Genomic DNA, 13,250 nt, shown 5'->3' with positions numbered 1-13,250 from the left:
CTTTAGAATCGCTTTGCAAGAGGGGAGTGAGCATGCTGTTCGTATTAATACAAGGCAGTGGCGGCAATTAAGGGGGGGGGCACTTGCCCCGCCCATTTTGCCACTTTCGTCCCCGAACTGTGCTAAACCTAATATAACAAGGGAATTTAATTGTCCTTCCCCCCCCCCCTAGTTTTGAAACCCAATCGCCGTCACTGATAAAGGTTAGTCGAGCAGACAAACTGTTAAGAATAAGGTTCAGTACACTAACAATGGCAATGAGCCTCAACAGTTTTGTACGTTTTATACTCCGACTGTGGGACGGCATGGGTTCGATTCCGCCTGGGTTCAGTCTCTGGGTTTTCGACCTGTGTATAGAACCGGTGGCAACCCACCATCCTGAGGAAATTGGGGAGCTACGAGTGAGTAGCGTAATCCGGTCTCGGAAATCTCCTATAACGGCTAAGGGTTCGACGTGCTGACCCCACGTCACCCCCCCCCCCCTACTGGTTGAAGAGCTCCGCACCTCTGATCGTAGGAGGGAGACTGGCAATCGGGAGATAGGCCAAGGCCCTTCCAGAGCTGTAGAGCCACGGGTTATTATTATTAATTTAACAACTACACCGGAAGAAATTCCTAGTACGGACATGTCTGAACTTTGCAATTTTTATAACTTAGATGAAGTTCAAGTTGCAACAGAGCTACAAGCCTTCAGAACGATATACTTATGTCTAACGGTCACCATCGACCTAAGTGATATTGCAGTAGGAAAGTTGGAAAAAACAACAGTAATTTCTTTGAACAACTGCTTAAAAGCGAGTGAAAGTTCAAGTACAGACGACATGACGGGTTCTGAATGAGTTATGCAGAAATGGGTGAAGAATGACTTTCTTAAACCATACCGTGTTATCCAGTTTAAGATCTTTCCAGATTTGCAGGTTTTGTATAAAATTCTGACCTCCATACCAGTGAGAAGTTGCTCTGCAGAACGTAGAATGACAATGAGTGTCAAGAATATTTAACAACAGGCGACGTTGGTTAATTCCATCCTGTGACTCCGATATTTTAAAAGTGGAGCCAATTGAGGAAATTATCAATAAGTTTGTTGCAACAACTTTGCAACGTCTGCAGTTATCATCATTTGTGTAAAATGTTTTTTCAATCAATGTAAAAGTAACGTACAATATACATGTAAATGTCTATATTGTAAACAACACCTAAAGTATTGCTCAATTATGTCTGTATTATATTGTTCCGCAAATTTTATCTGACCAAAATAATTTGAGTAAATAATTCCGCATAAATAGGGACGTCGGAACTTATTTTGGAGTTGGGGGGGGGGCAGGTTTTCAAATCCATCAACCTGTTTCATTAAATATCTTATTATCTTTTATTGTTATAATTATATATTTATTACATAAATAATAAATATATAGTTATTGTAATTATATATGAATATCCACACTGGTAAAGCCTCATAAGGGAAGGGATAAGAGGAAGCCCAGAGACCTCTCTAACGGAATATTTTATTACTTATAATTCCATTAAACAGGGCTAATGCATGAAAACTGAAATTTTAGGTCTTACGATATTACATTTCCATTCCTGCGTGGCACCCGATCTTCGCATGCAGCGAGACATTCTTTTAATGATTAGTAACATAACTGAAAACGCGCTACTTTTAAAAGGGGCGAAGCAGGGTGCGAAATCACTGCAGATTGGGGGGGGGGGGAGGAGCAGACAGACACACAAACAATACACGTATATCGTACAGCCAAAAGTATCGGGACAGGACAGTAAACACGAGACGCGTGGACGGAGCAATATCACATGTTGCAAGTGGGTATTGGCGCGGAAACTGCATTGAATGGGGGTGTGACCATCATGGCAGCCATCTTGGATTCCGCCATATTGGATATCACACAATATTTTCAAATGGAAAGGGGTATGTATGAGTATGGCACATCAATTTAGGCTAGAATCGTCCCACAAACGACAATCCGAACTCATATTGGACCTATCGCCATTCGTGGAAGAGATAGGGTTTGCTACGTTCAACTGCAAAAAATGAGATTTGTATGAAAGAATTGTTACTCTATTACTGTGGGAAACTGTACACTGCAAATTACAGAGATCATGAACAAGAAAACATGACATTGGCTTACAGAATGCCTCAAAGCAAGTGCTCAAACAGTTTCCCGTCGACTGTCTGACAATATGCCAACCGATCGTAAAAACTGCAAAGTGCACGTTGTAGCAGCATATCCCCAAAAAGTCCTCTTGTTACCTCCACAATGTGATTTTGTAGATCATTCAGGGAGTGTGGTTTGGTGCGATGCACTTTGTCCTTCATGTGTCCCCATGGAAAGTAATCCAGGGATGACATATCGGGAGATCTTGAAGGCCATTCGATCGTACCTCGATATCCAATCCATCGTTATGGAAAGGTTTCATGTAAGTATTGTCGAACATCCCGTCCATAGTGTGGCGGCGCTCCTTCCTGTTGGAACCAAACACGATTAAAGTCCCGTGTGGACACTTGGATGGCAGGGATAATCTCTTCACGAAGCATTGTCAAATACCTCTCACCTGTCAGATTGCCGTCAATGAAGAAAGGGCCAAGGATGATGCCTCCCATCATTCCTACCCAAACATTCAGTTTCTGTGGATATTGGGTATGATGTTCCATCATCCAATGCAGGTTTTCATCGCTCCAATAGTGGCAGTTATGTCGGTTCACCTGCCCGTTTAACATGCTGTAAATGTCGCTTCATCAGAGAATACAATGTCATTGACGTGAATACTATCGTTATCGATATTTCGCATCATTACTTCGCAAAGTTCAATACGGCGATCAAAGTCATCTTCCGTCAGTTCGTGCACTGAACTCACTTTGTAGGGTTTAAACTTACTGCGCACTAAAATTCGTTGCACTGAACTCTGGGAACTCTGGCCGACGACTTTTCTCACGGCAAGGGGTCCTTAAAGGAAGCTCGTGTTCGGATAGTGCACTGGAAAATTTAAATGCTGTCCTCTGTCCCCCTTCCCCGGTGTATTGTTATATGTGAGCACACTTGCAGGTACAAAACCTGGCAGGTTTCAAGGCAAAACTGGAAACAGAAGCAGGTAATTCCAACGGGGATAATTGTTTTGCAGAGACCTGACTGCGATGTTACGTGCTTCTTGCTGTTAACGGAAACTTGAGTGCACGTTCACAAATCTAGTGCAAAAATATTCTTCAAAACCAAGATAACTCGAAATATACTTTTTAGGGCGTAACTTGGGGGGGAGGGGGAAGGGAAAATACAATCTTGCCCTTCCTCTGTGGTTTCTTCACATCAGGCAATACTGAAAGGACTTGTGAGTAGAGGCGGAACAACCAAGGGATGAACTTTTATTTCTTGGCCATTTAGATTTATTAAAAGTTTACTCTTTGTTTTAAACGTCATGTTCATAGCTGATGAGATCAGCACCAAGCTCCGGCCGAATTTAACTCATAGGGTTACCCATTCATTTGAGGCTAGGTGAGCCCCGGAGTCGATTTATGCAGGGACAAGGCCGGAAAAGTTCCTACCTTACATCACCCGAGCGGGTTAAGGCCTTCACTCGTCTTGAGATCGTTCGCTGCGGGACGGCGTAGGTTCGAATCCGGCTCTGGTCGGAATATATTCGGCCTACGTATAGGGCCGGTGGCAACCCACCATCGTGAGGAAATTGGGAAGCTCCGAGTGAGTGAGCAGTAACCAGGTCGAGAAGACCTACAACGGCTGGGGGTTCGACGGGCTGATCACCCGTCACCCCAATACTGGTCTAAGATCTCCACGCTACAACAGGTGACGGAGGAACAGTGTGGGAGGGAGACCAGCAGTCGGTAGGTAAGCCAAGGCTCTCACGGGCTGTCGCGCTATGGGTTGTTATTATTATATACCTGTACATTAGGGTGGAGTGAAAAAACTTTTATTTTTATTTTTATAAGCTAGACTAGGGAAAATGTGCCATTTGTCCATAGTAAGAATCCTGCAAAATCATATTATTTTCTGTCAACTCTTTGATCTCCCTTCACCTTATTGAAATAATTGGCATTTTAACCCTTTTTATGACTTTGTAGCCTGATTCAGCTTGATTTCAGCATGGCTTATTAAGTAGCGAATCTAAGCGAGCTACTTATTGAAAAGGTTTTGGTCATCTTAAGCTTACCTATACATTGTATGGGGATATCTTGAGGATAACATTATGTCCCCAGGATATCCCAAGGACATCCTGGGGATAGCGTGTGTTGTATAGTAGGGTGGAATGAAAATTTTTATTTTTTTATTTTTAGAAGCTAGACTATGGAAAATGTGCCATTTGCCCTATAGCTTACCTATACAACACACGTTTATCCCCATCCCCAGAACTTCCATTTTCAGAGAGATGGCAGTTACAAGAGATATTTGGCGCTTCACGAAACCTACCGACCAATACTCTGCCGACCTACACCGATCTCATGAAGAAATATATTCCACTGCGACCAGACCTGAGGACGGACAATGGAAAATACCCATCATTTTTGGACATATCTTACAAACTGTGCTATGAAGTCGAGGAGATCTGGGAAAGGGCCTCACTTCCAACAGTAACTCACACACAAGCGATTGAAAAACTCAGATGGTTCCACGACAATACAACACAATCCTAAAAGTCTACAAAGGGAAAAAGGATCAACCCAACTACCAACGGAGACTCTCGGACTTTCGCGACAGAGGTAACAGTCTGTTTGACCTCAGCAAATGCAAGTGCTTCGACATGGTTTCCAACTGCAAATGCGCGAAAGAATTCAAAGTTCCGGCAAAGAAACGGCATTTCCTTGAAGACCAGAGAGGACCAAAGAAAGATGATAATCAGCAGTATAGATCAAGAGGAGACGTCAAAATTGAAGAAGAAAGCTGAAAGAGAGGAAGCCAATCTCGAACAAATGAAGAAGCAGAGGACCGTTGAGAGTAAAGGTCAAGCAAATTCTGCCGACAGTGCCGAAGATGACACGTACCCGTCGGTCAGTGCCACTGGCGATGAGTACATTCCAGATACAGAATCAGTCAAGACTAAGCCAAAGCAGAATCGCCAATGTAAGAAAATGACAATCTCTCTACCTTCACTCGCTAAAGCTTGCGATCGGATCCGAGTCTCAGATGGATCGGCTGCTGTATTAGCAACATCAGTTCTGCATGATCTTGGTCTCGTGTCGCCAATCGACCGATCTAAAGTAATCGATCGAAGCAAGATCCGCCGAGAATGCAGCAAAACTCGTAAGGAACTCCAGCAGAATGATGACCAGTTTGACCACACTCACACTGGCATAAGGCAGCATTCTTTGATGGCCACAAGGATCAAACTTTGACACAAGTTCTCGGCGACGACAACAAGTAAAACAGAAAAAACCCTCACGGAAGAACACATAAGCATCATCACAGAGCCTGGATCTTCGTACTTCAGCCACACGACTCCGCCATCAGGCTCCAGCAAAGACATAGGTGAGTCAATAGTCGCTAGTTTCAAAGAGAGGAATGCGCAGACAGAGAACATTAAAGTTGTAGGGTGTCACGGCACAAATGTGAACACGAGACACATAGCTGGCGTTATCCTACGACTGGAAGAAACCTTGGAGCGTCCTCTGCAGTGGCTGGTATGTCTGCTCCATGCCAATGAGCTGCCCCTGCGCCATCTATTCCAGGCACTCAATGGCACGACTACAGGCCCGCACGGATTCTGTGGAGATATCGGAAAGCGGCTAGTGACGTGTAGCGAACAGCCTGTCTCCTCATTTGCACCAGTGCAGCTGACCGAGCAACTGTCCAATGTTGACCCGAAGGAGTTGAGCAAACATCGGCGCTATCTACTGGAAATGTGCAATACCATCGGCAAAGGTGAATGTAGCGTCAATCTGAATGCGAAACCCAGGTTGCCTGAATCACTCACGATGGATAACGACAGCCAATCGAATCCTCCGATTATATGTAAGCGACATGGAACCTTCAGAGAATCTGAAAACGCTGGTGACGTTCATCATTCGCGTATATGCTCCAACGTGGTTCGCCGTAAAAGCCCACTGGTCATGCAAAGATGGAGCTGGGCACCTTCACCACATGTTCGTCAAGTGACGGTACCTCAGCCCTAAGCACAAGAAGATCGTTGACCCCGTCATTCATCGCAATGCATACTTCGCTCACCCGGAGAATCTGCTCCTGGCCATGATGACGGACCATCGACCTCACATACGTGAGTTGGCCCGGCGACGAGTGATGAAGGCCAGAGCTGCAGCAGACCCCAGTGGACAAATACGGAGGTTTAAGGTTTCCGCAAAACTCAATTCCGACGCTGTGGAATACTTCGACGTGATCGCCTGGGCCATCTGCCCTATCTCGGACCCTTCCGTAATCAAGGCAATAACGGACACTGAGCTCAGGGATCTCATCATGACGGTGGTGACTCCAACTCTCACCTTCTCAAAATTCCCCAACCACACACAGGCTGTGGAAAGACACGTGAAGATTGTGACCGAGGTGGCGAAAGCTGTTTGTGGACAGAAATCGCGAGATGGCTTCATCCGTGCACGCATCGCTTCTCGACAGCTAATGCCGACGTTCAAGTCGAAACGTGACTTCTCTCACTTCACCTTGTAACTGTTTGTGGCATTTGATTGCATTAACTGAGTTTTAAGGTGACTAAACTGACTAATAGTCACTATTGACTGACTATATCGTTATATCGTTGTAATGCCGCTTAGTATTGCAAAATAAAAGGTTGCGAAGGGCGATCAAAATATCGTTCAAAAGTCTTGAAATTTTTACACAGTGTTCTATTGATCTATTGGCACCTTTTGACATATCTAGCTAATTGAAATTCAAAAAAAATTTTTTTTAGCCCATTTTCACTCCACCCTACTGTACATACAATACCTGGAAGATTCAAAGCAAAACTGGAAACGAAAGCAGCGAATTCCTACGAGGATAATTGCACGTTACTCTTGATTTGTTATGTGGCTGCGATTTTTATCTGCACATGGATCTTCCTGTCACTTACTTCTTGCTGGTACCGTAAACTTGAGTCCATGTTCATTTAACTAGTGCAAGAATATTTTTCCAATTCTTTTCAAAACGAAACATAAGTTGGAAAAAATATAGTTTCATTTTTAGCAAGCGACCGGGGGGGGGGGGGCAAAAAGTCTATCTTGCCCCCTCGTTCATGAGTGGGAGGCAAGCCGCCGCCCCTGCCCCCCAGTTCCGACTTCCCTGGGCATAATGGAGAGGGGGTTGGGGGAATATTCTACCTTTTTGGTGTATGCGTCATTAGCCTTGGGGGAATGGGCACCCTTGCCTTAGAGACCGTAGCTACATTTTTCTTCGCTTGAGAATTTAGAATTATTCGCCAGAGATAAAAATTTATACGGATATAAAAAAAAAGAACATTTGCGATAAATTACAAAAAGATTAAATTATAAGCTGTGTACAGAGGTCGTTGGCTTGTATTGTACCGCACGGCGCTGCAGAGCCATCTGTTAGCAAACTGTGCAAAAAAAGAAAGTGTTTGTGATGCCTCTAGCGGAAGACTTCTGAACTTCTTGGAACAAAGCGATAAAAGGCTCAATACTGTCGGAAGAATTCGACTAATTCTAAATTCTTAATTTTCTCAAGTATGTAGTTGCCCACAAATAAAAACAAAAATGAAAATATTACGAGAATGCTTGTGTTTCTGATTTGTGAAAGCTGTTTTATTGGCAGTCGCTACAATCACACACAACGGAAAATATGGTGTATTTAAAGACCGAAAATGAGCATGAACATGAGTTTTTCCGTAATCCTACGTGGGCATGGGGGCTATCATAATAATAATAATCCGTGGCGCAACAGCCCATGAAGGGCCTAGGCATCCTACCGACTGCCGGTCTCCCTCCCACGCTTTCCTTCGTCACCTCTAAGCGTGGAGATCTTCAACCAGTATTGGAATAGTCGGGGGGGGGGGGAGGTCAGCCCGACGTATCCCCAGCCGTTATAATAGGTCTCCGTGACCGGATTACGCTCACTCACTCGGAGCTCCCCAATTTCCTCACGATGGTGGGTTGCCACCGGCCCTATACCTAGGCCGAATAAATTCCGACCAGAGCTATCACTCTTTTAATAAAACGTCAAATGTACGGGAAAATAGCAAAATAGGACAGGCTACAAAGAAAGATATATCACCCTAGCATAGGGGTAGGTATAGCAACACTAATTCGATTTTTTTTCAACGTTACTTATCAATTTCTTTGTTTATCTAAAACGTCCACCGAGGACCATATATATTTTTCCGAAATTTGTTTAAAGGGGCGATTTTTACATGTAACTCAAGTTTTACATAGCATATTTTTTCCAAGTTTTTTTTTTTTACTTTTCGCTATAATGCTGATTTTAGATTTACACAAAATCTATAATTAACATTATAAAAACCTGCAAACGATTATTATTATTATTATTTTAGTAAACTTTGTTTGGCGAAGTGGATGGCGTGGACCCGGTTAGTCGACCCCTTTGGAATTGGCATCGTTCATATTAAATTAGAAAAAAGGCAAAAGGATTGTTATTTTGATGGTGCATAATATAAATAAAGTTCAGCTATTAGTCGAGAAGAACAGCGAAAGCCCAAAGGAACTTTATGACCAAACATTTCCTCTTTCGAAGTTTTTTCTCGAAAGAGCTAAAAGTTAACAAAATAGAGTGACTATGCATTCCAGTATATTTATTACCCGTATGAAAGGTGAAAAAAATATTTAAAGAAAGAAGTTGGCACGGATATTCACTTATCATTATTATCGAGTACAGTTTCTCTGAATAGTCCTACAATAATAATAATAATCACAACAACAACAATAATAAAGATAAAGTTCCCCGTGCACTTTCCACCATGCCATGAGGCATCTAGAGGTAGGGGGGGGGGGGTGGGTAGGGCCGCACATGTTCTATCGATCTCGGTCATGTTGGAGATGATGTGATCAGCACCATGCTCCGGCCACCTTTACCCCCCAGGGTTGCCTCCAGGTACCCACTGATTTGAGGCTGGGTGAGCCCCAGAGGCGCTTTATGCGGGGACAAAAATCACCCATCCCGGGAATCGAACCCTGGTCTCCCGCGTGGCAGTAATTGATAATTATTATTATTACCATTCAGCTTTAATATCAATAGCCTGACCTCGTCTCCCCACACTAAATTTACTGACGACGTCTATGCGCATTGGCGTACGTGGGGGGGCAGGGGGTGCACCCCCACCCGAAATTGGAAGATAATCAAAAATTTCAATTGAAAACAGTAAAAAAGAAGAACGAAAGTAGTAAATGCAACCCCCCTTAAAAGGCAACCGATTATCGTTCTTGTCTTTCAACAACTTTCGAAACGAAGGTTAAAAATTTTGTAATTACAAAAAAAAATGTATAACGTGTCCCGCCCCGGCCCCCTCATAGAAAGTAGCTACGTAATATACATCCTTACAATACCAGCCGCCCTCCGACAAAATACCCTCCGTACTGTAGTGTCCATGAGTAGGCTAATATTAACGCCTTGGAAAGTAAACGCTCCGGGGGCAGAAAGGGACAAAGAATAACTACTAGGAGGACAATGACCTTGGCTGACCGAAATCAGATCTTCCTGTCTCTTGGAGGAATGCGGAAAATGTCCCGTTCTAACTTGGGAATAAGGCAAATTTCTCTGTTGAAGATGTTTGGAGACCATATCTGTTCCTATTCTTAACAAGCAATGCTTACTGTTCATACCAACCCTGCAGTTTGGAAACGCGAGGCCCTGTGCAAACTATATCCGAAAAGCCCTTTATATTCTGAAAAGTTAAAAATATGGACAATTCCGTTTCTTGCAAAAATTCTCCTAACACAGCCTATCTGGAGGAATTATCACTTCGTGCATTTTCGCATTTTCGGCGGTGGTTAGTAAGTATCCCTCGATTTTCCGCAACCTATTTGAAACGCCGACCTTTGCATTTGCACAAAACCGAAGCGCGGGCCCTTTATTTGTCGTAAATTTCCCAACTCTCAATAAAAAAAAACAGCACATAGAGGAAAATATTTATTTTATGATCCCTTTATTAGTTTTATTGTGAATTAATTAATGTTTAAACAAAGTTTTTCATTTTATTGTAAGAGCCCATAACACTATTTTCTTTTCAGTTAGGGGCTTGCCCCCTTATTATGAGACGGACTCGATTTGAAATTGCGCTAACGTATCTAGATATAATTTCCAAATAAATATATGTTATAACAATACAGTCTGCGTGTTCGAAACGAGGTGGCGAACACATTCTATTTGCATTTGTTCGTTCGTCGATTTCATCAACATCTGTCGCACGTATCTCTTTCGATTATTGATATTGTATGACACTCGAAACACGATGGAGACATTTTAGAATGAACGCTCTTGAATTTCAATCCGCATTTATTGGAAATTCATTGTCTTGGTTAGTTTGTAAATACTTGTCACAACATCGCAAGTATCATTACTCTTTTGATTTTGCACATGTAAGACTTCCAAGGGACGCTAGTGGCACTGGCAATCCTGTCATGCGTCCCTGGAAGTTACGTCAGAGCGATCGTTTTCTGTGTTGGGTTGCATACAGGTTAGATATAATTATATACACACTCACTGTATGTTTTGGGTATACATTGATATGTTGCATTTCTTGCGATGTAGACAATTGGATGCATGTTCAAATAGAAATGTAAGACAGAATCTATTTCCCTTTCCTGCAGGGTGAAGAACGCCAACGACCTAGTGGATGCCTTCAGCGTGGACCGTGTGTATCTCAATCACCAGAAGCAGGGCCAGGCACCAGACTACAGGGTAAGAATTTCACCAGGATAATGGACACAGGGCTTTCCATAGAGTAATCGACAGTGAATCAGTGTCGTAGATCGTTTGGAAGTTTCTCAAATCCCTTTTACTGTTCGTAAAATATATGTTATTGGTGATTTACAATCATTATCAACTGTTACCAGATGCGTAGAACGTCACAATGTTCCAGTCGAAAGCTCCCCCATATGGGTAGCCTAGCTTAGCATAGGAGAATCTAACAATCAGATAACAGGGGTAGATAAAAATAAAGCTAACTCAGGTGCCAGCTCTTTTTTCTCAGCAATCAGCTTTTTTTCGGTAAATATGGTCTAAGAAAGCCATGAATCCAACTAAGAAAATGCTGCACATTTTGAAATATGATTTCAAACATTAAATTTATTAATTAATACAAAATTGGATCAAAAGTAATTAATTAATGCGCCAGAGTGCTATTCCTAAAGACAACTCAACCGATAACAGCATGGATAATTATGCAATACATTATAATACATGGCAAAATCTACCATATCGCAGCATATTTTAAAATTCGGCTAGCACCAGTGAGAAAATATATAATGGCATGTTTATTGTACTGATTTAATGATACACGTGAAACAGAAAATATTAAAAAAAGAACATACTGTGCTCTTTACTTTTTAAGATAAAAGGTAATGGAAATTTCCACAAGCGAACTCGACATATTTTTTTAAAAAAATCTTTCTTTAACACTGAATTTGAAAATTCAAAATTGAGGCGCCAAGCGACCGTGTGCCCTGTATTTTTCTACCTCTGAATAAGAAGATATACACATATTTGCATTCACACATAAAACATGCTAATTAACCCTTATACCTAATTGCTGGCCAGCTGTTAATTTAATACAAAAAAATGGCAATTAAAGATCAATAACACTCCCTTTATCGCACAGTGAAATACACAAGGGAGAACTTTAGCTATCGTGACTAATTTAACCTCCTTCTCCATTTCTTTCAAGAACTGGCAAATTCCTCTTGGTCGAAGATTCAGGTCTCTGAAGCTGTGGTTCGTGCTGCGACTGTACGGAGCTCGAGGACTGCAGGAGCACATCCGAGGGCAAATAGCCTTGGCCCAAGAGTTCGAGGAACTGTTGAGGAAGGACGACCGGTTCGAGATTGTCACTCCGGTATCCATGGGCCTTGTGTGCTTCCGGCTTAAGGTAATTTCTTACAAGGGGACGGATTTTTGCATATTTCCATGTTGTTTTTTTTATCTTGGGGAAAATTCATATGCTTTCAACGGATTCATTCATTTCACTTGTAACACTTTGGTAATGTTTTATAGTGCATATTTGAGGTGTTACTGCATATTTGAGCTTAATGTGCATATGTTTTTTTTTTTTGCATGTATTGAAAGTAATTTAGTGCAATCATTTACTTCAAGTGTGCTTCTTCCGTTTTATTGTCCATTGTGTCAAAAGTAACCTATTTCACCTAAGTTGCATCAAGGACATCCAGGATAGAAAATTAGTTTTGCAAAGATAAAGAAAACCACCCTCTCACCAATCACTGACATAAAAAAAGAAATGAGTCATTGTTCCACTGACAGCAGGGTGACATTATTTGTTGGTTAGCCCTTGTCTGTACGAGTGTCTGTGTCTGAGGAGGGGATAAAGGGTGCATTTACCTTCTGGTTGCAACTGTTCATCACTTGGGGGGGATGCTACATATTGCCTTGCATCTCTGGAGCAAGGCCGCACATAGCGTCACATAAGGGGGGATCGAGTGGGCAGAGGGAAGCAGTACATGCTGCTGCGAAAACTGGTAACGGCGGTCGCTTTCCCCCATCCACAGAGTCCCGTTTCCTCTCACGTGTTCATTGGTGGATCCTCGAGTCACTACTTGCGCAGAGACTTGTTTTCGTTCGTTTGCTCCAGAGATAACCGGAACCAGAAGTTACTCATTCTTCAGATTGATTATATCTCTGCCGTCTTTTCAGGGATCTGACAAGTTCACCAAGTTGCTGTACGAGAGACTGACCCTCAGGCGAAAGATCTACGTCATTGCTGCCACCTGCCGGGGAAAGTTCATACTACGATTTGTTGTGTGCAGCCGCAAGACGGAATCCAGCGACATCCGCTTTGCCTGGAATGAAATCCAGCAACAAACTGCAGACGTATTACGGGAAGCAATTCCGTGAACTCTGGGAATCGACAAGGAAAAATATTTGCATCATGTTACAATGAAATATGAACATTGCTTCTAAGCATTCTCATGTCGCGGTTCAATTTGGAAATGTAGCTTGAGCTGTTCATACGCTGAGTAAGCGGGAGTGTGTAAATAGACGCTTATGCTAATGCATTTTTGTAGGCAAAGATAGATCATTATGTAATACATTATATGTAACAATTACGTATTTATAGAATCTCAATAAAATGTTTCTTTTGTA

General features: G+C 42.5%; 1 protein-coding gene across 3 annotated transcripts in view; it reads left to right on the top strand.

Annotated features, from left to right (window-relative positions):
- LOC146001256 (aromatic-L-amino-acid decarboxylase-like) overlaps positions 1-13,250 on the top strand; it is a 66,861-nt gene extending 53,611 nt beyond the window's left edge. For all 3 annotated transcript variants that reach the window (XM_083138576.1, XM_083138571.1, XM_083138563.1), the window contains exons 10-12: positions 10,745-10,835; positions 11,821-12,021; positions 12,801-13,250. In XM_083138576.1, coding sequence (XP_082994702.1) covers positions 10,745-10,835; positions 11,821-12,021; positions 12,801-13,001 — 493 coding nt within the window. In that variant the 3' untranslated portion in view covers positions 13,002-13,250. The remainder of the gene's footprint in view (positions 1-10,744; positions 10,836-11,820; positions 12,022-12,800) is intronic.

This window comes from Lepisma saccharinum, chromosome 1 (assembly GCF_977018435.1).
Source record: "Lepisma saccharinum chromosome 1, izLepSacc3.1, whole genome shotgun sequence".
NCBI lineage: Eukaryota > Metazoa > Arthropoda > Insecta > Zygentoma > Lepismatidae > Lepisma > Lepisma saccharinum.
The sequence above is the reverse complement of the archived record's forward strand: the minus strand, read 5'-3'. Positions and strand labels throughout refer to the sequence as shown.